Source organism: Primulina eburnea, chromosome 6 (assembly GCF_022965805.1).
Source record: "Primulina eburnea isolate SZY01 chromosome 6, ASM2296580v1, whole genome shotgun sequence".
Classification (NCBI taxonomy): Eukaryota; Viridiplantae; Streptophyta; class Magnoliopsida; order Lamiales; family Gesneriaceae; genus Primulina; species Primulina eburnea.
The window spans coordinates 21,145,794-21,169,139 of NC_133106.1; the positions used below are offsets into that span (position 1 = coordinate 21,145,794).

General features: G+C 36.9%; 1 protein-coding gene across 2 annotated transcripts; it reads left to right on the forward strand.

The window, feature by feature from the left end:
* Positions 1-478: 478 nt before the first annotated feature.
* Positions 479-3,105, forward strand: LOC140833864 (protein IQ-DOMAIN 19-like). 2 transcript variants are annotated; one of them, XM_073198346.1, is made up of 4 exons: positions 479-1,350; positions 1,551-1,772; positions 2,129-2,827; positions 2,913-3,105. In XM_073198346.1, exons 1-4 carry the CDS (start codon positions 892-894, stop codon positions 2,976-2,978), a joined length of 1,446 nt encoding a protein of 481 aa, XP_073054447.1. In that variant the 5' UTR covers positions 479-891; the 3' UTR covers positions 2,979-3,105. The 2 variants fall into 2 exon arrangements, with proteins under 2 accessions (XP_073054447.1, XP_073054446.1); XM_073198345.1 differs by having other exon boundaries at positions 484-1,350; positions 1,551-1,790.
* Positions 3,106-23,346: the final 20,241 nt, after the last annotated feature.

A 23,346-nucleotide genomic window follows, 5' to 3' on the forward strand; every position in this document is an offset into this window, starting at 1 on the left:
AAACATCCTCGAACACGAACGCAACTGTAAAAAAAATTGAGGATTCTTGTCCATGTTTCGGGTTTTCCTCGCACATCTGTAAACTCGTGGAGAAAATTGATATCCATAATCGTGATAATACCATAAGGTAGTGTCTCATTAACCTTCTTAACAAGCTATGCATGTGTTATATATATTAATATTAAAATTTTAAAAATACAAGTAAAAAATAATAAAAAACAATTATCAAGATAAGGTGGTGATAGATATATGTTACAAGATTCCGATTCCAAAGCCTATAAAAGATTTAAAAATAAGTTATTGAAATAAAGTAATGAACCACTTTTTAATGGAAATGTTATTATCATATTAGATAGAAAAGTGCCAATAGAATCACACCAAAAAAAATAAAAAATAGACATACAAAAGAAATGGAGGCATGCTAAAATTGGCCAGCCCCAATTTAATGTGGGATAACATATCCCCATCATTGCATGAGTATTGTACAAGAATAAGGCATCTTCTTCCACCAATCTCACATGCATTCTGATCACCCCCGGCGGCCTCATTCAATATTTTTTTTTTACTTTAAAAGATACCCTTTTTTTAATCTCCCACCATCTCTCCAAAAGTCGCCATTTTCTTTTCCAAATTTGTCAGATTAGAAAAAAAATTTTTAGCTCTTCCGACGGGTAAAGAATCAATCCCACTTTCAAGATTCCTTCTTTTCTGTTCTTCGTTTCTTGAAACTTCTCATCAGTAATTTGAAAGATTGTATGAATATATTGGAAGGTACTGTTGATCGTAGGAGGAGAGTTGTGTCGTTAATTGTTGTTTTCGTTTTGGTTTTTTTTTTTTAAAGAATATATGTAGAATGCGAGGGGGGAGCGCTGTTTGATAGTGAGAGGAGATATGGGGAAGACTGGCAAGTGGATAAAGAATTTCTTGATAGGGAAGAAAGATAAGGAGAAAGGGAGAGAGAATCCGAGAAATCACAATCAAATTTCTTCCAACGGTGGTGGAGATGAGAATCGTCACACGATTCCCATGTCGGTTCCGCAGCCCACGGCACCGAGGGAGAAGCGTCGATGGAGCTTCCGCCGCTCTTCAGCCACGGCGCCGGGGCGGCAGGAGACGAATGCCGTGAAGAATGCTGCCGCCGACACCACCCCACCTGTGATATTTGAATCTGACAAGAAGAAACGTGCGTTGGCGGTGGCTACTGCGGCTGCCGCTGATGGAGCGGCGGGGGAAGCCAAGTCGGCTGCGTTCGTGATTCAGACGAGGGCAGCAGCCTCCGGCAGCAGGAGAAGTGCTCCGGTTGAAGAAGCTGCGGCGATAAAGATTCAGTCTTGTTTTAGAGGTTATTTGGTATGCATTTCTTGAAATTTTCAAGTCGGAATTGGTCAATATCTCCACGCAGTTAATTTTGGGGTCATTTTCATATAAATTTTTTAGTCTTGATCTGTTTAATAAAAGGCCCTGATTCAGTTGTCATTTATTGGTTTAATTGTTTGAAATGGACCCATTTCCTGAATTCCATAATAATTGAACATGTCATTTTTTTGCAGGCGAGGAAGGCTTTGAATGCACTAAAAGGACTAGTGAAGTTGCAGGCATTGGTTAGGGGGCATTTGGTGAGAAAACAGGCAGCCACTACACTTAGGTGTATGCAGGCACTGATCAATGTTCAAGTTCGAGCTCGAGTCCAACGGCTTCGAATGGCCGCTGAAGAAACAAAATTGATCTCGCAAACACGGTTTAATCACAGAAAGTCACCGCAGGATACCAAGGTTCGGACCTCTACTCAAGTAAGTTGAGTGAAGTTTTCGACTAAATTCCAAAAGTTAGCTTGTTTTCACCTTCGCCATTGCAAGTTATAGTCTTGGTACTAGAAATATGGCTCATGCGTTTCAACTTTCACGTGTAGAATTTGAAAACAAAAAAGAATGAAACTTTTGAGTTGAAGTTAAGAATTTTATAAAAATCTCATGAAGTTTGAATGTATGTACTTTTAGTTGGAACTCATAAGTACTCTGCTCTGCCCTTTTGGGTCCTTTCTGTAGCAAAGAAAATGATTAGTTTGCTTCACAAGTTCATGTATTCATGCCACCTTAATTCCCACTTGACATCTTGGTTTTTTCTTTAGGATTTCGATAAAAACCATGAAGAAAACATCAAGATTGTGGAGATGGATCTCGGAGGCAACAAAACAATGGCCAAACCAAGAAACAGCTACTCAAACCACACCCCAAACCACATACCTAATGATCCCAGAATTTCCACGCCCCGTGCATCACTGAAGTTACAAGAAGGGCCCTGCCAAATATCACCATCACCATCAGCCATAACCGAATCGAGCCCACGAGCCTGCAGCAACCATTTCGAAGAATACTCTTTCGAAACAACACAAAACAGCGCCCAGTGCTACACACCAATAATATCCAAACTCGATCAAGCTAGGCTCCCTTATTCCTACCCCAGATCAGAATGTGCCGAGCCTATTTACGACGAATGCTCATTCTACCCAAGTTATATGGCCAACACAGAGTCTTCCAAGGCTAAACTCCGATCCCACAGTGCCCCGAAGCAACGCCCTCTCGAGACATTTGAAAGGCAACCGAGCAGGACGAGAAGGCCGTCTTTAGAAGGAAGAAGTCACGTCCCAAAAGCTGTTAGAATGCAAAGATCATCATCTCATGTCAGGCCAAAGGCTCAGAACTATCCGAACTCGTATTCTGTGAAGCTCGATAGATCAAACGTTTCAATAAAGGAAAGTGAATGTGGATCGACTAGTACTATCATGAGTAACACTACATACAGCAGATCCCTCGTGGGAATATTCGACGTAAGAAATTAAACAAACCTTAACGTGTATGCTTGATTGTGTGATGAATAAACACGAAAGATTCAATACTGGCTGAATTCCGCAGGTTCAAGGAGTTGGTACTAATTTCTTGTTGCTGATGAACAAGCAAATAAGCCAGAACCACATCTGATCAGAGTAATATCTGCAGATACAAAAATAAAAACTAGTAAGGTTTGATTTTATGTAAGTTTTGGAGCATTGTATTGAAGCTTTCATGCTTGTATTTATTTTCGTAACTACTTTTTGGTTTCATGTTTTATGACTTGGATACTGATTTTAGATAAAGAGGAAGTTGCAGGGTAACTTGATACATACATTCAAGCGTAAGCTTATTTTACTTCATGTATGTTATTTTGGCTTGTGGAGTTTCATCAGTGCTGTCAACGGCCGGCCGCCAATACAACGGGTTGGAAAAATCTCAACCCGGCACGCCACAAGTTACGGGTTACGCGGACATCCCATCATTTTTTTTAAAGAAGAACTAAAAAATATGGAAGAAACACTGATTCTCATAAATAAAAATATTATCATTGTCACATAATAACAAGTAATAAATGTCATGATCAAACAAATCATATAATAATTCAATTTCAGCTATTATATTTTAATTTAAAAATCACTTACCCAAATAATATTAATAATATAAATAGAAAGTAATTACAAAAAAAATGTATAACATTAAAAATACATCAAATACTAGTTTTAAATCCTCAAAATATGATATGATTTTCCAAAACAATAAAAAAGCACGATTTAAAACAAAAATCACGCCCTCATTCAATGAAATAAAGAACCATTGTATGTCTCGATATTTTAAAACAAGTAATTGGTTATTATATTTACTCTTAAACTACAAAAAAAATTATTAATAAAAATCAATCACGATATAAAATAATAGAAATTCAAACGAACCTTAAAAAAAAACTTGTTTTTAACAATCCGCGTGAAAATAAACAACAAATTCCACAAAGATTGAATATTTGATTAGTTTGATTTTTTATTAATAAAAAGGAAAAAAAATTTTGAATTTGAGAGAAAACTCACAAAATTCAATAAAATTCTTTATAATATTCTCATAATCCAATGTTACAAGGTATATTTAATAAAAAAAACATGGCAAAATATCTTTCAAAACTCGAAAATTGTGTTTCCATAATTAATTATGCGCCAAAATTCTGAATTTTTGAAGTTCTGTATGAGGGGTGGAGAATTCTGCTTTGGGCCCCATGTCTCGGCATGAATGGTTTCTTTTTGGTCCTTCAACATTTGAATAACATTATAGTGATTCCAAACTTGATTAGTATGCTCTTGGTGGCTTGCCATGAACCCTTTGAGAGATTCCTTGAACTTCTTGCTCCGTTCTGTCGTAATTAGTCATGCCGGAAACTCCAACAGGCCCCACGCTGCTTTCTTAGGAGCATCCTTGATCGCATTATCCTCCTTTCTTGAAAATTATTTGTCTTCAAATCTTTGCTATCTACAAAAAAAAAAAAAAAAAAACAAGTTAGTAAGAAGAAGAATGATATTATCAACAATATGCTTACCTGTTAATTTATCTTGTACACGCTTTCATCCTCTCGCTCCATCAGCCCTAGAAATCTCAACTCCATGGTTGCCTTTACCACATCTTCATCTATTACACCCCATGATTGATAACAAATGACATCAAATAATACCACAAAATCTCACTGAGAATCAAGAAAACTAAGTTCCCTCATTGTTAGACCTAGTTAACACCAAAATGCCATCCATACAAATGCATGATCATAGCTCACTAGGTATAAGAATTAGTTCATACAATATATAAGAATCTAGTTCAGATGCCATTTTTCTTTACAAAACGCATGTATCTCAATACCACTTAACACACATTTTCCTATGCAAACAACACATATATTTATGCAATATGTCAATTATCAAACCAAAACTATGTTGTTCACTATCAACTAGCTTATGCAATAAATATAGATTGAAAATTTTATTCTCACAAAACATATTCATCATGAACATTGAAATTCTCATTTTCGGCCATGCACTTTTCACAATTGTTACCAAATAATAATAATCATCCAAATAGGACATGATAATGTACTATCCATGCAGCCCTTTAACACATTACAAGAATTAAACCCCAATACATACAAATCATTATGGTCACAAAATCCTTATAAATCATCTCGTGAAAAATCACAACAACAACAAAGTTTAAACTCAATGCAAGAAATTTCTCTTAGTTCTCATGTCCATAAACATTAGAGACAAAAGTCAAATGTAAATCCGGTCTCTTAACTATCACATCTGCAACACAATATCTAAACTCTTGAAAATAACACAACAAAGAATTAAATTAAGGAAGCAAATCATACCTTATAGTCGTTGCATTGGCAACTACTCTTACTCACAATGATAGCCCTCAACATCATATTGATCAACCCATGTATTCTCCCATCATTGACACTCGTCTGCTCACTCATTATGACATCTCCATTATCCTGCAAAGAAAAATTAACAATACTCGAGATTGAACCGGCTATATTATTACAATGTGAATAAACCTCTTTGTACAAAGGTTGTCACGCCTCGGGACGGGGTGGGTCGACATCGGCGTTGCTCTCAAATTTACATTCGAAAATAACAAGCCTCAGAAGTACAAAATTCAGAAACCAGTCTTTTTATTCATAATACGAATTAATTCATTGTTTGATACAAACTTAATGACAAATGTTTTACAGCGAAATGTAAAACCAGACCTAACAATGCTCCTACAGATGCAACGGAAAACACATAATCTAGAACTGAAAATAACAGTCTTCTTCACCAGCTCAAAAACTGATTCTGCTCCTATTCTTCTAACCTTTATTCATTGTTCTTATTTGAGATGTTTTGGTGGGTGAGTGATATGGTTGTCACTCAGTAAGCGGGGGCATGAATAATTCCCAGTTTTCGAACTCATTTTTAACAGAAACAGTAATAGAAATAATTTAAAGAAACTCTTATTTTCAGAACAGGAATCAGGAATCAATAATCAGTAATCAGAAATCAGTATTCAGAACAGAAATCAGAAATTTAGCAAGTAAGCACTGAGCACGTTTGTGAATTTCATGGCTAAACTGATATCAGTCCCCTATATGTTCTCTTCTCTAAGGGGTGATGCTAGTAATCAATAATCAGAATTCAGTAATGTTCATAATATATATTCCTACCATTAGTTCACTAGGTTTCAGTGCTTCAAAAATCAGATATCAGAAATCGAACATACAAAAACTTTGCTTTAAAACATACGTCATCAAACTGGATTCAAGATATTTATACATAAGCCCACTTACCGTAATTTGCTATAAGGTTTAGCTAGAAGTTTGGAATCTGCTTGTTCTTGCTACTGGTTTCTACTGATCGAAAATAAGCACTCTCTTAGCTCGAAAATTCAAGTGATAATCTCAAGATTTGTGTAATCCAATTAAGAGGTTTGAGGGTGTTATTTATAAGCAAAAATTCTTACTGTTAGCCTCTCAATTAATGGCCATAATCTGTCATTAACAGCCTTTATTCCAAGTTAAATGTTTCAGTTACAAGTCATAAACTGAATCAGTAACTGTCTGCTGGAATCACGCTCTTATGCTGCTCGATTTTATCTGTTGTCTGCTGCTGGATTCTAATCTACCGGAAAAAATACCAGCTTCTAAAATGTTATCTCCTGCTGTAAATTTTTCATTACTGCTGAAATGCTGAAAATTCAGGGTTCTCACATCCCTCCCTCCTTATGAAAAGTTTCGTCATCGAAACTTGGCTATGCATGATTATCAAAGAGGCAAGGGTATTGATCTCGCATCTTTTCTCCAACTCCCGAGTAGCTTCTCTTTCGGTGTGGTTGGACCATTGTACTTTAACAAATGTAATAGTTCGTAGACTCAGTACTTGGTCTTTTTTATCCACAATTCGAATCGGAATTTCTTCATACTTCATTTCTTCATTTAGATTTCCTTCAACTAGAAGTGGTCCAGCTTCCAGTTCTTCATACTTCAGTTCTTCATACTTCACATGTTGGCACATGTGACACTTAAAAACAAACATTGCCACGTCCTTCTTCATTCCACTCTACCAGAAATTTTTCTTCAAATCTTTGTACATCTTGGTACTGCCAGGATGGACTGAAAATTTCGACTTATGTGCTTCAGACATTACTTTTTGACGAAGTTTATCGATTTCTGGTACGCACAATCGTCCTTTCATCCACACGATTCCTTTGTTATCCGTCTCGAAATCTGGTGATCTCCCTTCTTTAGCTTGCTCTTTTAGTTTCACCAAAGCGGAATCTCTATCTTGACTTATTTTGATTGTCTCTCGAAGGCATGGTTGTGCTGAAAGTGATGTCAGGATCACCTTACTCATATTCTTTCGACTTAAAGCATCTGCTATCTTGTTGACTTTGCCTGGGTGGTAGCTTATCTTCAAGTCGTAATCCTTCATGAGTTCAATCCACCGTCTTTGTCTCATATTTAATTCTTTTTGAGTGAACAAATACTTGAGACTTTGGTGATCAGTGAAAATTTCACACTTGGCTCCATAAAGATAATGTCTCCAAATTTTTAGTGCAAACATAACCGCTGCTAGCTCGAGATCATGCATTGGGTAGTTTTGTTCATACGACTTCAACTGTCTCGACGCGTATGCAATCACCCTTCCCTCTTGCATGAGTACACATCCTAAACCTCCTTTAGATGCATCACTGTAGATGGTGAAGTCTTTGCCTTCCATAGGTAATACCAGAACTGGTGTGGATGTAAACTTCTTCTTCAAAGTCTCGAAGCTTTTCTCACAATCTTCACTCCATTGAAATTTAGAGTTCTTCTGTGTGAGTTTGGTGAGAGGTATTGCTATTGAAGAGAATCCCTCAACAAATTTTCGGTAATAGCCCGCTAATCCCCAGAAGTTTCGAATTTCTGTTACAGTCTTTGGTCTAGGCCAATCTGTGATTGCTTCTACTTTCTTAGGATCCACAGATACTCCTGCTGCTGATATTATGTGTCCCAAGAATGTGACGCTCTCTAGCCAGAATTCGCATTTCTTGAATTTGGCGGAAAGCTTTTTTCTCTCAGCGTCTGGAGGGTGAGACGAAGATGTTCTTTGTGGTTTTCCTCACTTGACGAATATACCAGAATATCGTCGATAAATACCACAACAAACTTATCAAGAAACAGATTGAACACCCTGTTCATGAGATCCATGAATACTGCCGGAGCATTTGTTAACCCGAACGGCATTACCATGAACTCATATTGTCTATACCTTGTTCTGAAGGCTTGTCTTCGGAATATCGTCTGCTTTGACCTTTAGTTGGTGGTAGCCTAACCTTAAGTCGAGCTTGGAAAACGCCGTAGCTCCTTTGAGTTGGTCAAACAAGTCATCTATCCTTGGAAGTGGGTATTTATTCTTGATTGTGATCTTATTCAGTTCTCTGTAATCGATACACAATCTCATGCTTCCGTCATTTTTCTTCACAAATAGGACAGGAACTCCCACGGGGATGCGCTTGGTCGAATATGCTTTTTATCCAACAATTCTTGAAGTTACTCTTTGAGTTCTTTAAACTCTGTTGGAGCCATTCAGTACTGTGCTTTTGAGATTGGTGTAACATTGGACACTAAATTAATCTCAAATTCCACTTCGCGATTGAGAATTTAGCCAGGGAGTTCTTCAGGAAATACATCCAAAAACTCTTGTACTACCGGAATTTCTTCTAGTGCAATTGTGGTCTCTTCCTTTACCTTGCTTAACACGGCTAGGTAAACTTCTTCTCCACTTTTCATGGCCTTCCATGTTTGAGAATCAGAAAGCAAGAGTCTTTCGTTCTTTTGTCTTACCATAAAATAAAAGTTTCTCTTGCTGTGGAGGTTGGATGGTTACTGTCTTTCCATGAAAGTCTACTAAAGCATGATTATTGGCTAACCAACACATTCCAAGAATTAAATCGAATTCCACCATGTTTAGTTGGATTAGGTTGGCCTTGAAACTATGATTTCCTATGAGTACATTAATATACCGAAATAGAGTGCGAGTTTTTAAAATTCGATTTGCAGGAGTTGCTACTCTATAGGGTTTTTCTATGTTATCAGGCTTAGCTCCTAACTTCTTGGCAAATCTCTTAGACATGAATGAATGCGTAGAACCACAATCGAATAACACATAAGCATGTATATTATTGATTATAGTGGTACAAGCTACGACATCATTTGAGTTGTCAGCCTCTTCCTGAGTGATAGCATAGACTCGAGCATTTGGCTTGTTCTCCTTAGGCTTGTTTGGAGTTGTTCCTCATACTGAACCATTCCTTGGATCTGGAAAAGAGCATTGAGCAATGCGATAGCCCATCTTTCAACAACGGAAACAAGCTCCAGAATTATTATGGAATTCACCAGTGTGAGTGAATCCACAATTTTGACACTTGACTCCTTCTCCTTCTCCTTCTCTGCTTGATTGAGAAGAAGTGGTTCCTTTGGCTGGAGTACTGGTGAATTGATTGCTTGAGAACCTAAGCTTCTTGAATTGTTGGCCCTGTTGGTACTGGCTTGACTGAGGGCGTTTGAGTTCGTTCTCACCTTCACGCCTCTTGATGTCATTCTCAGCCCTGATGGCGGCTCCCATAAATTCATCAAAGCTGTTGGGCTCTATAACGGCAACGGTAGATTAAATACGGCTGTTCAATCCCTTTTAGAAGCGATGCATCTTCAAGGAATCGTCTCCCATGATGATTGGGGAGTAAGTTCCCAATGAGGGAAACTTAGATGAATACTCCACTAATTTCATGTTTGGTTCTTGAACCAAGCTTTCAAATTCTGACAGCTTCTGCACTCGAACTGCTGTCGGGAAGTACTACTTCAGAAATGCCTCTCGGGACCTTTGCCAAGTTATAGGTCCCGCCCTTACCATAGCTGGTGAGACTCCTTCCCACCATTTGGCTGCTTTATCCACAAGAAAAGGTGTAATCACATCTACCTTGATCCCTTGTGGAACCTCAAGTAGTCGAAGATGATTCTCCACCTCCTTCATTCAATTATGTCCGACTTCCGGATCGGAGCTTCCATCGAAGTTCGGGACTCTTGCTCTTCGGAGGGACTCATAGTGCTACTTAGTCTCATTCTGAGTTGGAGGCGGTGGTGGTGGCTGAGTAGCATTAGGGTTGTCAAACCCTTGTAGCATGGTTGCTACAATTATGGCTATAGCCATCAGATCTGCCTGACTGAGGCAAACTGCTGGTGGTGGTTGTTGTTGTTTTGCGTCTTCGTCATTGCGGTTGTTATTGCGCTTGCCGTAGCGAGGATTGCGATTGTTTCTAACTGGTCGTCCGTCCATTTCCTACAATTATGAAAGTTCTAAGGTTGATGGCAGAATAGAGACTAAACAAAGGAATCACAATGATCGAGTAATTGCTCAAAAAATTAAATATGAAACCAACGGATAGAAATAAATTTTTATTGATTTATCAAGAAAGCGCAATTACAAATAACCTTTGAAAATGCTAACAAAATGCAAATAGAACAAGTGCTATTACAAAAAAATACTACTGAATGTCTAATCTATCACTTCTCCTAATCTCAAATCAATAGGATCCTCTTCGACCTCTTCATCTTCTTCGGGATCCTCCTCAGGTTCGTCTTGATGGTTGGCTATCACTATTTCCATATGTTCAATATGACCATGCAGAACTGCATTCTGGTCGCTAAGAACTTCAACAGTGTTGTGCAGCTCTTGAATCTAAGCATCAGTCTGTTCACTATACTGATTATGCTGGTGCACGAGTTGGTGATTTTGGTCTTTAAGTATTTGGATATTCTCAACTAATGTATCACGTAACTCGATGAACTCTGCAACAGTCTCTTGGGAGGTTTCAAACTCTTCTTGAGCCTTCCTATTCCTCTCTTCTGCTTCATGTAGATAGTGAGCATAACGTTGAACATCACTTCTTAAGTGTTCTGCTCTACGCTGTAACCCATCTTTGTCTAACTCCAAGCAGTAGTTATGTTCCTTGAGTTTCTATAGCTTCCTCTCTAAGCTCTTAATGTAATTACTCTGGTCAGTCATATCCTACATCCAAAATATGGAAGTGAATGTTCAGAAATGATATCAAAAATACAGGATCAAGTTATAGACGAATACTAGATTAAAAAAATCAGTACTGCCTATACTTAATAGAATAAATAGCTCAAAATTTTTCGATCTCAGAATTCCGTGAAAAATTTACTAAAAATCCTTCACATCATGAACATGAAGCGTACCAAATTTGGTGCAAAAATATTGAGTCGTTTGGAAATGAAAATTCTTCAAAGTTTCGAAAAATTGGAAAATTTTACGGAATGATGATATCACTATCTAAACGAAGGATTTTGGGGTTCGTTGGCGGTTCTAAGTTAGGTTCTCCTCATCAAGAGCTTTCCAACCGTATCTTTTAATAGTCAAAATTCCTCCTGGATCAAAAGTTATGGCCGTTTGAAGTTTGCACGAAAAACACCCCAACTTCCATACAATCTGCAAGGTCTACTGCATGCGTCTACTGTAATTCACTTCCTATTGAAATTCTGATGCTACTGCAGTCAAGTCTACTGCTTTCCAGCAGTATTAAAACCAGTCTGATGCATTCTGATCTGCTGATTTCTATCTGCTGGTGCTTGTTCCAGACTACTGGTTTTGATGCTACTATTTTTCGGTCATCTGTTGGTTCCGATCTACTGATTTTGGCCTACTGAAATATTTTTTTTCTCATTTCAGTAGTCTATTACAGTAGCTTATTTTCAGTAGTATATTACAATAGTTTATTTTCAGTAGTCTATTTCAGTAACTTTCAGAACTTATTTTCAGAAGTCTATCAGAACTCATTATTTCTAGTTTCTCTTTCCCAGATTATGAAACCTGGTTTGCTCTGATACCACTTCAATGTCTCGTCTCGGGATGGGGTGGGTCGACACCGGCGTTGCTCTCAAATTTACATTCGAAAATACCAAGCCTCAGAAGTACAAAATTCAGAAACCAGTCTTTTTATTCATAATACGAATTAATTCATTGTCTGATACAAACTTAATGACAAATGTTTTACAGCGGAAATGTAAAATCAGAATTAACAATGCTTCTACATATGCAGCGGAAAAAACATAATCTAGAACTGAAAATAACAGTCTTCTTCACCAACACCAAAACTGATTCTGCTCCTCTTCTTCTAACCTTTCTTCATCGTTCTTATCTAAGGTCATCTCAATTTTTTGTTCGGTATTTTTCCGGCCTCATCTCTTTTTCTTTTCTTTAATTAGTCTTCCAATATTTGCTTTGGGGACAAAAGAATTAATACTGTAGGTTCTGTCTTGAGAACAAAAGAATATCTATTTTTGAAACCATCATGCTTCACTTGCCTATCATATTATCATGGTCTCCCTAACAAAATATGACAAACATGCGTTAACACCACATCGCACAATATCTCATCCACATACTTCCTAATTGAAAACACAATCAAAACTTTCATATTTACTTTTACATCCGCATAATCATTTAACCATTGTAACATATATGATTGAGGATGCTTCAATGTACCATCTCACTACTAGCTACATTGGTACAACTCCCTCCATCTATGATAAGATTGTAAACATTTTCATTTACAAAACACCTAGTATGGAACAAGTTCTCTATTTGGTTAGTCTCCTCTCTTTAACTTGGGAACTCGTGATTCGCCTAGTCGCCAGTGCTTCATCTACACTCTTTAAAATTATTTTTTTAAAAAAACTGGAGGCCGACTCGACACGGCCCGCAACTTGCAAACCGCAACCCAAACATGGTGGCCATATTGGCACACCTCCAAACGAGCCACTAAAACAAACCCGACCATTTTTCATGAAGAGGCAGGCTAGCTCAACAAGTCTGATTTGTTTTGACGACTCTAATTTTCATCTCCATCATATCCAGATTCATAAATTTTGTCATATTACGTGGTTTGCTATGAAAAAAATGAGATTAAACATCCTTATATATCCTATTTTGTGTTCGGATTTTACAATAATTTAAGTTCAAAAATAGTCATGTCATCATTATATTTCATGTATCATATTATCATTCATTGTCTAATCTCACGAGCCAAGTAGTGCTACCTTTTAAAAATGGATACAACTCTAACTTTATCAATAATAATGAATGTCTAAATTAATTATGAGTATGTATCATGTGAGACATTCCTCAATATGCGTGTGTGGTGAGATGATCAATCCATACATGCAATATAAAGTATATTTTTTTACAAATAAAAGTAATAATACTTTTCATAGGTCGAGTTGAGGTTGAAAATACGTCTCACAAAATATAACGTCGTGAGATAACATGGGTTGTTTGATTAATATATACTAGAACAATATAATATTGTAAAATATCTTCCTAGCGAGATCATTTAAGAGAACATAGACATGAAAAGGATTGATAAGGCGTATATGTAAGAACATGATCTATTAATTTATTTTCTTAAAATTGTGTTGATATGTAAAAAAAATAATTATTTTAATTTTTAGCAAGTAAAACTTTATTTTTTTGTTTTCTTAAATCATAAATCAATGAGAGATAAATATTCTGATTTTCAAATATGAAACAAAAAACACAAAGTGAACTCACCGTCTCATTCATTTCGACTGAATCTTTTTCATCCGTCTCAATTGCAAAGTAAGATTTCTATATTAAATATTATTTTTCTCTCTTTTACCATTCTACTCCTATTTAGTTTATTTTTTATTATTAATTTATTAAATTAATTTTGAAAATGTAAAATTTTAATTATTATATTTGTTAGTTTAGTTTTGGAAAAACCCACTATTTCTCTTGACTAGATGTCCATTTACATGAAAATATGGTCCAAAATAATTTGAAGAGATGAATATCGACATATGCAAAAATTTTAAAAAATCCAATGAATTGAATTGTTCTAGTAGGTGGAATTACTTGGATTAATTCAATATATAAACATTTCAAAATTCATTAGGCTATGGAAATCTATTGTGTTTCATTGAAATTTTAGACGGTAAAATTTGGTAATTTGGAGTTTAGGTGGTGGAAATTTTGGAGTTAATTAATTTAAAATCATTTTTGTTGAGAATCGGGTTGAGTTTAGAAAGGGTGTTGAATAAACTCAATGGCCAACTTATTAAATTCTTTTGAATGATGTGCTAAAATCCTGTTAGAGATTTTAACGGTTCTTGTTCAAGTATAAAGACCAGCAGATCACAAGATAATGTGCGGAAAACGATCTATTGGTTAGTGGGTGAAAAATGATAAAGCCGAAAAGCAGTAGATAGCACAAGGTTTGTTTCTGGAAGTTCGAAGATGAATCTTCTACGTCTTCCCTTCTTCTGTTTCCAGAAGGTATAACTAAAAGACTTTGGTGAATACAACACAACAATTGTACACACCCACTTCAATAGGACTTACCCTTCGCCTATTGAAACTCTTAGCTTTACAACTCAACTTTTTGAATGATCTTAAATTCTGGAAAAGACTATTTTCCAGTTACAAATTCTTCTATCAATGAATTGATGAAATAAATAGCTTAAGAAGATATAACTGAAGTAGCTAGCACAATATGATCTCAATGATCAACAGTATGCAATGAAGCGTGTGCTGTCTTTTTCAGTGTTGAGCTTCTTTAGATAACTGAAAGTTCTAACAATGCTCGAATGATGTTTTTCAATTCAGATTTTTGTTCAATACAGCGTTACTCTTCACAAAATTCTTCATCTCCATATATAGGCTCTATTCAACGTTCCAAAAACTGAACGGCTCTTTTCTTTTTGGTGTTTCAGCTTTATTGCTTAAAATGGACCCTGCAGAATACATTAAAAGTAATCAGTCGCAGTTCATACCAAAAATGGTATACCGTCTTAAATGTTTTTGTATAGCATTTAATGGCATTTAATGAAGCAATAAATGCTGGTATCACGTTAATAGATCAACAGTAATATTTTGAGATACGCAAGATTCTGTTAGTGTATATTTCGAATTTTGTATCCTTCTAGTTCTGGTTTTAGCTAAGAAATTATTTAAGCAAGTTTTAGCGCGATACCAGTACTTCTGGTTTTACAACATCTACTGGTTCTACTGGTTTTGTATTAATCCAACATCTACTGGTTTTTCCTTAGCATCTCCACAATAAATTTGATTCTAACAATTTCCCCCTTTGTGGTGATGCAAAAACCTAGATGTTCTGTGTTCGTAAAATAGAGATAAGAACGGATTAGATAATCAAAAAAATTTATATCCAGAGAAAATCAACGTTAATAAAAACATAAAGAAAAAATTAGTTTGTTCCAATATCCCTGAAGGTAGCTTGATCTGGATTTTGATCCCTTCCAGTTGGTCTACTGCTACTTGCTCTAGTTCTATCATCTTCCCCCTTTTTGGCATCATCAAGAAGGACCCTAGCAAGTAATTCATCCATTCTCCCAGATAAGATGTGAATGCCATTTGTCAGCATCTCCAGATAAGGAGTCTGATTGGAAACCCGATCATTAATAGCAGTGAGCGTTTGAGATTGAGAATCAATCTTGGCATCCACCAGGTCCATGGTGGTGGAGATTGATCGAAACATTTCATCATGCTCGGTGATCCTGGTAAATATATCAGATTGAGCAAGCGCGATCTGACTGGAATTTCTGGTTATGACCTGTCAAAAGACGATGGTCTCAGCGTGCATTTTACATAGAGATTCCGCAGTGGTCTGTATTTCCTTAGACATGCGTTCTTGGAATGATTGAGCATCATGAATTTCGGCGACATTTTCATAAGATATCCGCTTGACTAAGTCTGAAAGATTTACAAGATCCCTTTGGAGAGCATCAATTTGGAATTCTAGATCAAATGGTTCCTCAGCTGGGGAAGGAGTCCTTGCTTGCAATCTTTGTCTAATTTCCTCCATTCGAGCAATGCGCTCAGGAGACTGCAAAGAAGGAATAGAGAATTGTGCAGCTTCTGCTTGAGTCGTAACAGCTGGTTCTGGTTCAGCAGAAGGTCCTTCTGAAGCAGTAAAATGTTCTATTGGCCCTTCGTCGGGTTGCTGCAAATCAGCAGCAGGTACAGATACAGCTTGTGGCTCAACAACAGAGGGTGAAGTATGCAACAAAATTGCCATATCAGCTTGGTGAGCTTCTGAAAAATGCTCAAGTGCTGGAAGAGACGATGAAGCAGTAGTCATGACAGTAGCACTGGCAGCAGCAGTTGCAGTAGCAATAGCAGATTTTGGAGAAGGATCAGTAGTAGTAGGAATATCCTGAAGCAATTCATCTTTTGCTGTTTGGGTTGGCATAATCGATTCGATTACCTCATCAACAGAGGCCAGATCATGTACAGAGATCAGAGATGAAGATTGAGTAGGAACTTCTACTGGTACAGGAGTACTAGAGACCTTGACTTCAGGAGAAGCTTTGGTTGGTTCCTCAACTGTCTGACTCTTCAAAATTGCGGGGACAGAAGTGAGACTGAAATTTGGAGGCCGAGAAAAGGCCTTTTCCTTATTAACAATTTGTTCAGAAAGAATTGTCAGCTGCTCCGACAAAATTTGAATGACATTCTGGTCATGAAAAGCAGTAGGACTTGCATAGTCAAAATTTGACTTTAAGGTTTTCAGAACAGTGTCCATCTTCTGCATTTTGAATTTTTCCAGAATGTAATTGCGGCGATTTATAGCTTCTATCACATTTCGTGTCCCGGTAGCATCAAAAACCTTTTTCTCATTTTCTACTGTTTGAACATAAACACCAGTAGTTTTCAAAAATGTGATTGGGTGGTAGACTCGTACATTAAGCCAATCGTCAAAAAATTTCATATCTTCTCTGGTTGAGATCTCAACTTTTTCCCTGGTTGAGATCTCAACTTTTTCCAGATGAAGGTTTATTGCTGTTTGGATTGAGGAGGGAGCCACCGGTGATTCAGACACGTCAGTAATCTTACCTTTCCCTTTTTCAGAAGATGCAGAGACTACTGGTTTAAAAGCAGAAGAACCAGTAGCTGATTCTCGAATGACCAAACTAGAAGTTGGTCGAGGCTTTGAGCAGGTGAAGGCCTTGATTTTAATAGGTTTGGCTTTGGTGGATGAAACAACAGATGGAAAAACTTGGCGGAGATGAACATTCTCCATTTCAGAAAGTGCCGCTGTTTTCTTGATGCGGATTGTTGTGCGAGGCTTCTTCTTAGCTGGGGTGGGAGGCAGTGAGGCTTGCTGAGTGGGTGCTGCTGATTCTCCAGATTCTGTTTTGTCAGAATCAGACAAGACCACAACTCTTTTTCGTTTAATTTTCTTCTGCCCTTCAATTTGAGACTCTCCAATCTCCTTCTTAATGGCCACAAACTCACCAACGGTTAGCTTTGGCCTTAAAGCATGCACGCTATCAGCATCAGTCATTGTTACTTAAGAGCCATCCTCTTCTGCTGTTCCAGGAAAACCAGCATCTTTCAACGTTGTACTGATTTGTACAGCAAATCCAGTACTTCTCCTGAGAATCATATCTTTCATAATGCGAAACAAAAATCGTCCTCAATCCACTTTCTTTTCTGATGTGATGGCCACCATCACTTGAACATTTTCTTTTGTTAGTTTGTCAAAGTTTCCAGCCTTAACTAACAAGGCTTTTGCTACTATATCAGCGAGTACCTGGTACTCAATTTTCAGTAGCTTTTTGAAGCAAGAGGGTGAAAGTTCTTCTCCAGTGGCTGAAAAATTTGTCAAGGCGATGGACATGTTTTCCTTTGAAATGTCCGAGAGCTCGGAAAGTCCAGAAATCGGTAGGAAGAAAGTTGAACCCAGAAGTGCAGCATCATTAGAGATCGATGCATCTCATTGTGTATAGGTAATCTTGCCTTCCACAACTTCGGCTTTGGCATAAAAATCCAGAAGAAAAGACTTGTAGATAATGGCAGGCGATTCCAAGAATATTCGAAGCCCAGACTTTTCCAATGATTTGAACATCTTGACAAGATTCTCATCCTTAATAGTGAGAACAGAATCAAAATTCACCTGATAAGCATTCAAAGTATACGCTGCGGCCATTTCTAAATTTGAGAGAGAATAGAAGTATGTTAGCAGTAGATGCGAAAAAGCAGTAGAGACAAGGAAATATTCTGAGTTCGTAAAGCATAGTGAAGAAGAAATGAAAATGAACGGTTAAAGCAAAATATACAGCCGTCAGTGAACATAGGGACACGTGTCGATATGTTAGAAGAGAGAGAGACAAAAGTGTCAGTTACTCTACTCATTTCAAAATATTTTAAAAATTGGCGGGATGTCCGAGGCGGTTGCTAAATAAACAGAAGCTGATTTGTCATTTTATGATAATATCTACTGGAAGTGGATAAGGTGCTGAAACAAATGCAGAACTTCAACAACTTCTGGTAGGTATACTGTTTTATCGAAAAGACAAATCAGTTTCTAATATAAATGGCATAAAGATGTTCCCCCTCAATAAATGCAGTAGTAATGGATATTAAATGCTAAACGACTCTTGGCAATCTTTCAATTTAAACCGTTGAATTTGAACAGTCGCAAGGATCTTTATCTCCTTTGAATATCACTATAAATACCTGCAAGAGTTAAACAAGGTTAAGTGAACATAAAAATCAAATGAAAGAAGAGGTAACAACTGATCCAGAAGCAGAAGCAAGAATGTTCAGAAGACAGCTTGCTGCGATTACTAAGAAGATGTTGGAAAAAGTTGTTCTGAACATAATGATCCATGGATCATACTCCTGGAGTTGTAATATCAACAATCAAAAAGATTGTTTGCTTTCATTGATATTGATATGTAGCATCGATCCCTTCCAGAAGCATGCTAATGCAATAAGAGAGTGCTGGTGGATCGATAATGCTGATATCATCTATGATGCCCTGTAAAGTATCTGATTATACATTAGTGCTAACAAGACCCAAGCTTGCTAGATTCTTTGCAAGACCTAAGCTTGCTGGATTCTTTTCGAAAAAGACTCTCCTTCTTCTGCTGAAGTACTTTGCAAAAATACTACAAGCTGCTGATATTACTGAAGACATAAGCTTGATTAGTCTAGAATTTCAGAAGACGTTTCGATTTCCTTGAGATCTCTGTAACTTTTGCTTTGTTTAATGTACTGGAAAATTTCTAATAAAATATCAGTTGAAGTACTTGATATTCCTTTATTCTTTTCTGCAAACAACTCAATGTTAGAAGAATAAAATGAATAAATGATTAAGTTCAGAAAAAAGTAAGTCGTCTTAAGATAGCTTCTACTGGAAACTGAAGAAAGCCTTGTTTTTTTAATGAGACAAAATAACTTTTGCATCTGACACAAATCACAGAAGATCAGAATAAAGTTCTACCTAAATTAGTGCAATACTTGGTAACTGAACCGATGATAGCTTGATATGGGATGTTTCATATATCTACTGTAGTCAAGATTTTCTCGAGCTTTGGTGCCTGATTTTCATCTATAAATATGAACATGGGTTAAACCAGATAATCATTCTTAAGAGAAATGGCAAGAGATAATAGTCCTGATTTGGCTGATGAGTTAATGAGGGAGGTGACCGCTGCAAGAAAGAAGGCAATAGAAGACAAGGTGCTGAAGAAGACACTTGCTACCTGGACTAAAATCCAGGAGCTTAAGTCCTCCTTCGAGAGTGGGCGAACATCTTCCACCAAGGAGTTGTTAATGATGAAGAAATATTATCGACGTCTCTACAGTGCTGATAGTGCAGACATCGTCTCTGATGATGGCTTCTACCTTCTCATGCTCTTAAAGGAGCAAAAGACTCTGAAAAAGATTGCTTTTTCAGAGGAGTTTTTACGTACCTCTACTGGAGAGCTGACCACTTGGTTGGCATCCTGGAGAGTTTATGTTAAAACAGAAGTGAGAAATGTACGCCCCCGCTTCTATTATCTTTAATGAAATTTTATGTCTACTGATTGTCTCTATCGTTCAGCTTTTACCTTCTGCAAAATTAAAAACTGAATAATCACAGAGGAAAAGTTAAGCCAAAATATCAGATGATGTTAAATAATCAAGTTAAATCTATCAATCCAAGTGTATTTCGAAAGTAAGAAAACTTATTCTCAGGCAGAGGTTTTGTAAAAATGTCTGCTGCTTGCTGATCAGTAGGAATGTATTCCAGATGAATGTCCTTCTTTTGCACATGATCTCTGATAAAATGATGTCTGATATCAATGTGCTTAGTTCTGGAATGGAGTACTAGATTATGTGATATAGCATTGCACTGGTATTGTCACAAAATATAGGTGATTCAGAGACTTGAACTCTATAGTCTTTGAGTTGTTGTATCCAAAGTATTTCAGAACAACAGCTTCCAGCAGCAAGATATTCAGCTTCTGCAGTAGACGTGGCTATGGAAGTCTGCTTTTTGCTAAACCAGGAGATCAACCTATCACCAAGAAATTGACAAAAACCACTTGTGCTTTTCCTATCCAGTTTACATCCTGCATAATCAGCATCTGAGTATCCAATAAGATTAAACGACGAGTCCTTGGGATACCAGAGGCATACATTTTGAGTACCCTTAAGATATTTTAAAATTCTTTTACCAGCAATGTAATGTGATTGTTTAGGGTTTGATTGAAATCTAGCACAAATGCAAACAGCAAACATGATATCTGGTCTACTGGCAGTAAGGTATAACAATGAACCAATCAAACCACGATACTGAGTTACCTCTACTGAAATTCCCCCTTCATCTTTATCAAGTTTAGTAGATGAGCTCATAGGAGTGGAAGCAGCAGAACATGTTTCCATCCCAAACTTTTTCAGTAGTTCCTTTGTATACTTAGTTTGGTTTATGAAGATTCCAGTATCAAGTTGCTTGATTTGAAGTCCTAAGAAAAATGTTAATTCTCTCATCATGCTCATCTCGAACTGGTCCTGCATTAACTTAGCAAACTTTGCACATAATTAGGGGTTAGTTGACCCAAATATGATATCATCAACATAAATCTGAACTAACAATATGTGTTTGTTTTTGGCTAAGGTAAACAAAGTCTTATCTACAGTACCAACGATGAAACCATGATTAATGAGAAATTGTGAAAGTTTGTCGTACCAAGCCCTAGGTGCTTGTTTCAGACCATACTATGCTTTATATAATTTAAAAACATGATTTGGTAACAAATGATTAGAAAAACCTGGAGGCTGTTCAACATAGACTTCCTCTTGTAGTAGACCATTAAGAAACGCACTCTTTACATCCATTTGATATATTTTGAAGTTTTTGAAAACATCAAAGGCTAAGAATATTCTGATGGCTTCGAGCCTAGCTATTGGTGCAAAGGTTTCATCATAGTCTATTCCTTCTTCTTGTCTGAATCCTTGTGCAACCAGTCTTGCTTTGTTTCTTACAACTGTTCCTTCCTCATTTAGTTTGTTTCTGAATACCCACCGAGTTCCAATGACAGCTTGGTGAGAAGGTCTAGGTACTAGAAACCAAACTTTATTCCTCTCAAATTGATTTAGCTCTTCTTGCATAGCTTCTATCCAACTGGGATCCAGAAGAGCTTCTTCAATCTTCTTTGGTTCATCTCGAGAAATAAAAGCAGCATGCATGTATTCATTTATCATCTGTCTTCTAGTCCTTAGTGGAGCTGCTGGATTTCCAATTACCAAAGATGGAGGATGAGATTTTCTCCAAATAAAAGGATTTAGATTGTCTTCATATAAGGCAGTAGATTGTTTTGGAGTATCGACTGCTGGTTCTGGAATGTCAGCTGCTGGTTCTGGAGTATCAGCTGCTGGTTCTGGAATGTGAATGTCTGGTTCTGGATTTTGAATATCCTTGACACTTGCTTCTGCATAATCTTCACTGCCTAATTCCAGATGAACCCTGTCTAATCTTTTACTTAAATTAGATATGTTAGTAATCTCGGGAATACTGCTGTCTTCATCAAAGACAACATGAATAGATTCTTCAACATTAAGAGTTTTATTATTGAAAATTCTAAAAGCCTTACTAACTGCTGAATATCCAAGAAATAAACCAGTGTCAGATTTTGAATCAAAAGCAGCTAAATGAGTTTTGCCATTATTGTTCACAAAGCATCTACAACCGAAAACATGAAAGTAAGATACGTTCGTTTTACTTCCTTTTCATATTTCATAAGGAGTCTTATTGTTTCTCTTGTTGATCATCGTTCTGTTTTGTGTGTAGCAAGCTGTATTAATAGCTTCTGCCCAGAAGCGCTGAGAGATGTCTGCATCTGCTAGCATTGTTCTAGCAGCTTCTTTAAGTGTTCTATTTCTCCTCTCAGCTACTCCATTTTGTTGAGGCCTCTTGGCAGCTGAATATTCATGATGAATGCCCTGTTCATCTAGATATATCTCAAGAGTCTTGTTAGTAAATTCAGTACCTCGATCACTTCTGATTCTAATGTGAGAAACTGATTTTTCATTTTGAATCTTTTTCTTTTGAATCTTTTTCAGAAGTTTGATTAGGAGGCTACTGGTTTGATCTTTTCCAGCAAGAAAAATTACCCAAGTAATTCTAGAGAAATCTTCAACAACAACAAGGGTGTATCTCATTCCCCCTAAGCTTATGATAGGGATTGGACCAAATAAGTCCATATGTAATAATTCTAAACATCTTGAGGATGATCTGCTGCCTTTATTTTTGAAGCTAGATCTTACTTTCTTACCAAGTTGACATGCAGAACATACATGATTCTTAATAAATTTTATGTCTGGCAATCCATCGACTAAGTTCTGCCTATTGAGATTGTTGATAGACTTAAAATTTAGATAATTAAATCTTTTGTGCCACAACCAGTGTTTATTACTTAGAGATGCAACTAAACATGTAGGAGCAATAATATGATCTATGTTCCATGAGATTTTATAGGTGTTGCCTTTTCTTACTCCGGTTATAACAGTAAAATCATCAGCATTTTTAACTGTGCAAGTGTGCTTCTGGAATGCTACTGAAAATCCATTATCACATAATTGACTAATACTGATCAAGTTATAACAAAGATTTTCAACTAAGAACACATCCTTAATAGTGATGTTACCATGGATAATCTTACCCTTACCCACGGTTTTACCTTTTGAGTTATCCCCAAAGTTTATCTCTGGTCCAGCACAACTTACTACTTCTGATAGTAGACTTTTCTGTCCAGTCATATGTCTTGAACATCCACTGTCCAAATACCATGTTGAGCTACTGATCTTGGTTTTCTTCACCTGTTCCTGCAAGCACAAATTTTAGTATCTGATACCCAATCTATTTAGGTCCAAGCCTTATTAGTCCCTTTGGAACCCACATTTGTACAATTTTTGTACTTCGGGTATCCATGGAGGTGTGTGCAACAAAAGGTCTGTTGTTTCTAACATTGTGCATCTTAGTATGTTGTTCTTCCCTTCTGTTTCTGTCGTCTAGCCTGTATCTCTTCTGAGCAGGTCTAGAATTGTAGTACTGATAGTTTTTAACCTTCATAGGCGGTTGTCTTCCTGAGTTG

Bases quoted from the DNA above. Each gene is read 5' to 3' on its own strand.
- LOC140833864 (XM_073198345.1), top strand. From the start codon at position 892: ATGGGGAAGACTGGCAAGTGGATAAAGAATTTCTTGATAGGGAAGAAA. The intron at 1,351-1,550 runs GTATGCATTTCT...ATTTTTTTGCAG, and splicing joins CTTGTTTTAGAGGTTATTTG to GCGAGGAAGGCTTTGAATGC. The intron at 2,828-2,912 runs GTAAGAAATTAA...TGAATTCCGCAG, and splicing joins CCCTCGTGGGAATATTCGAC to GTTCAAGGAGTTGGTACTAA.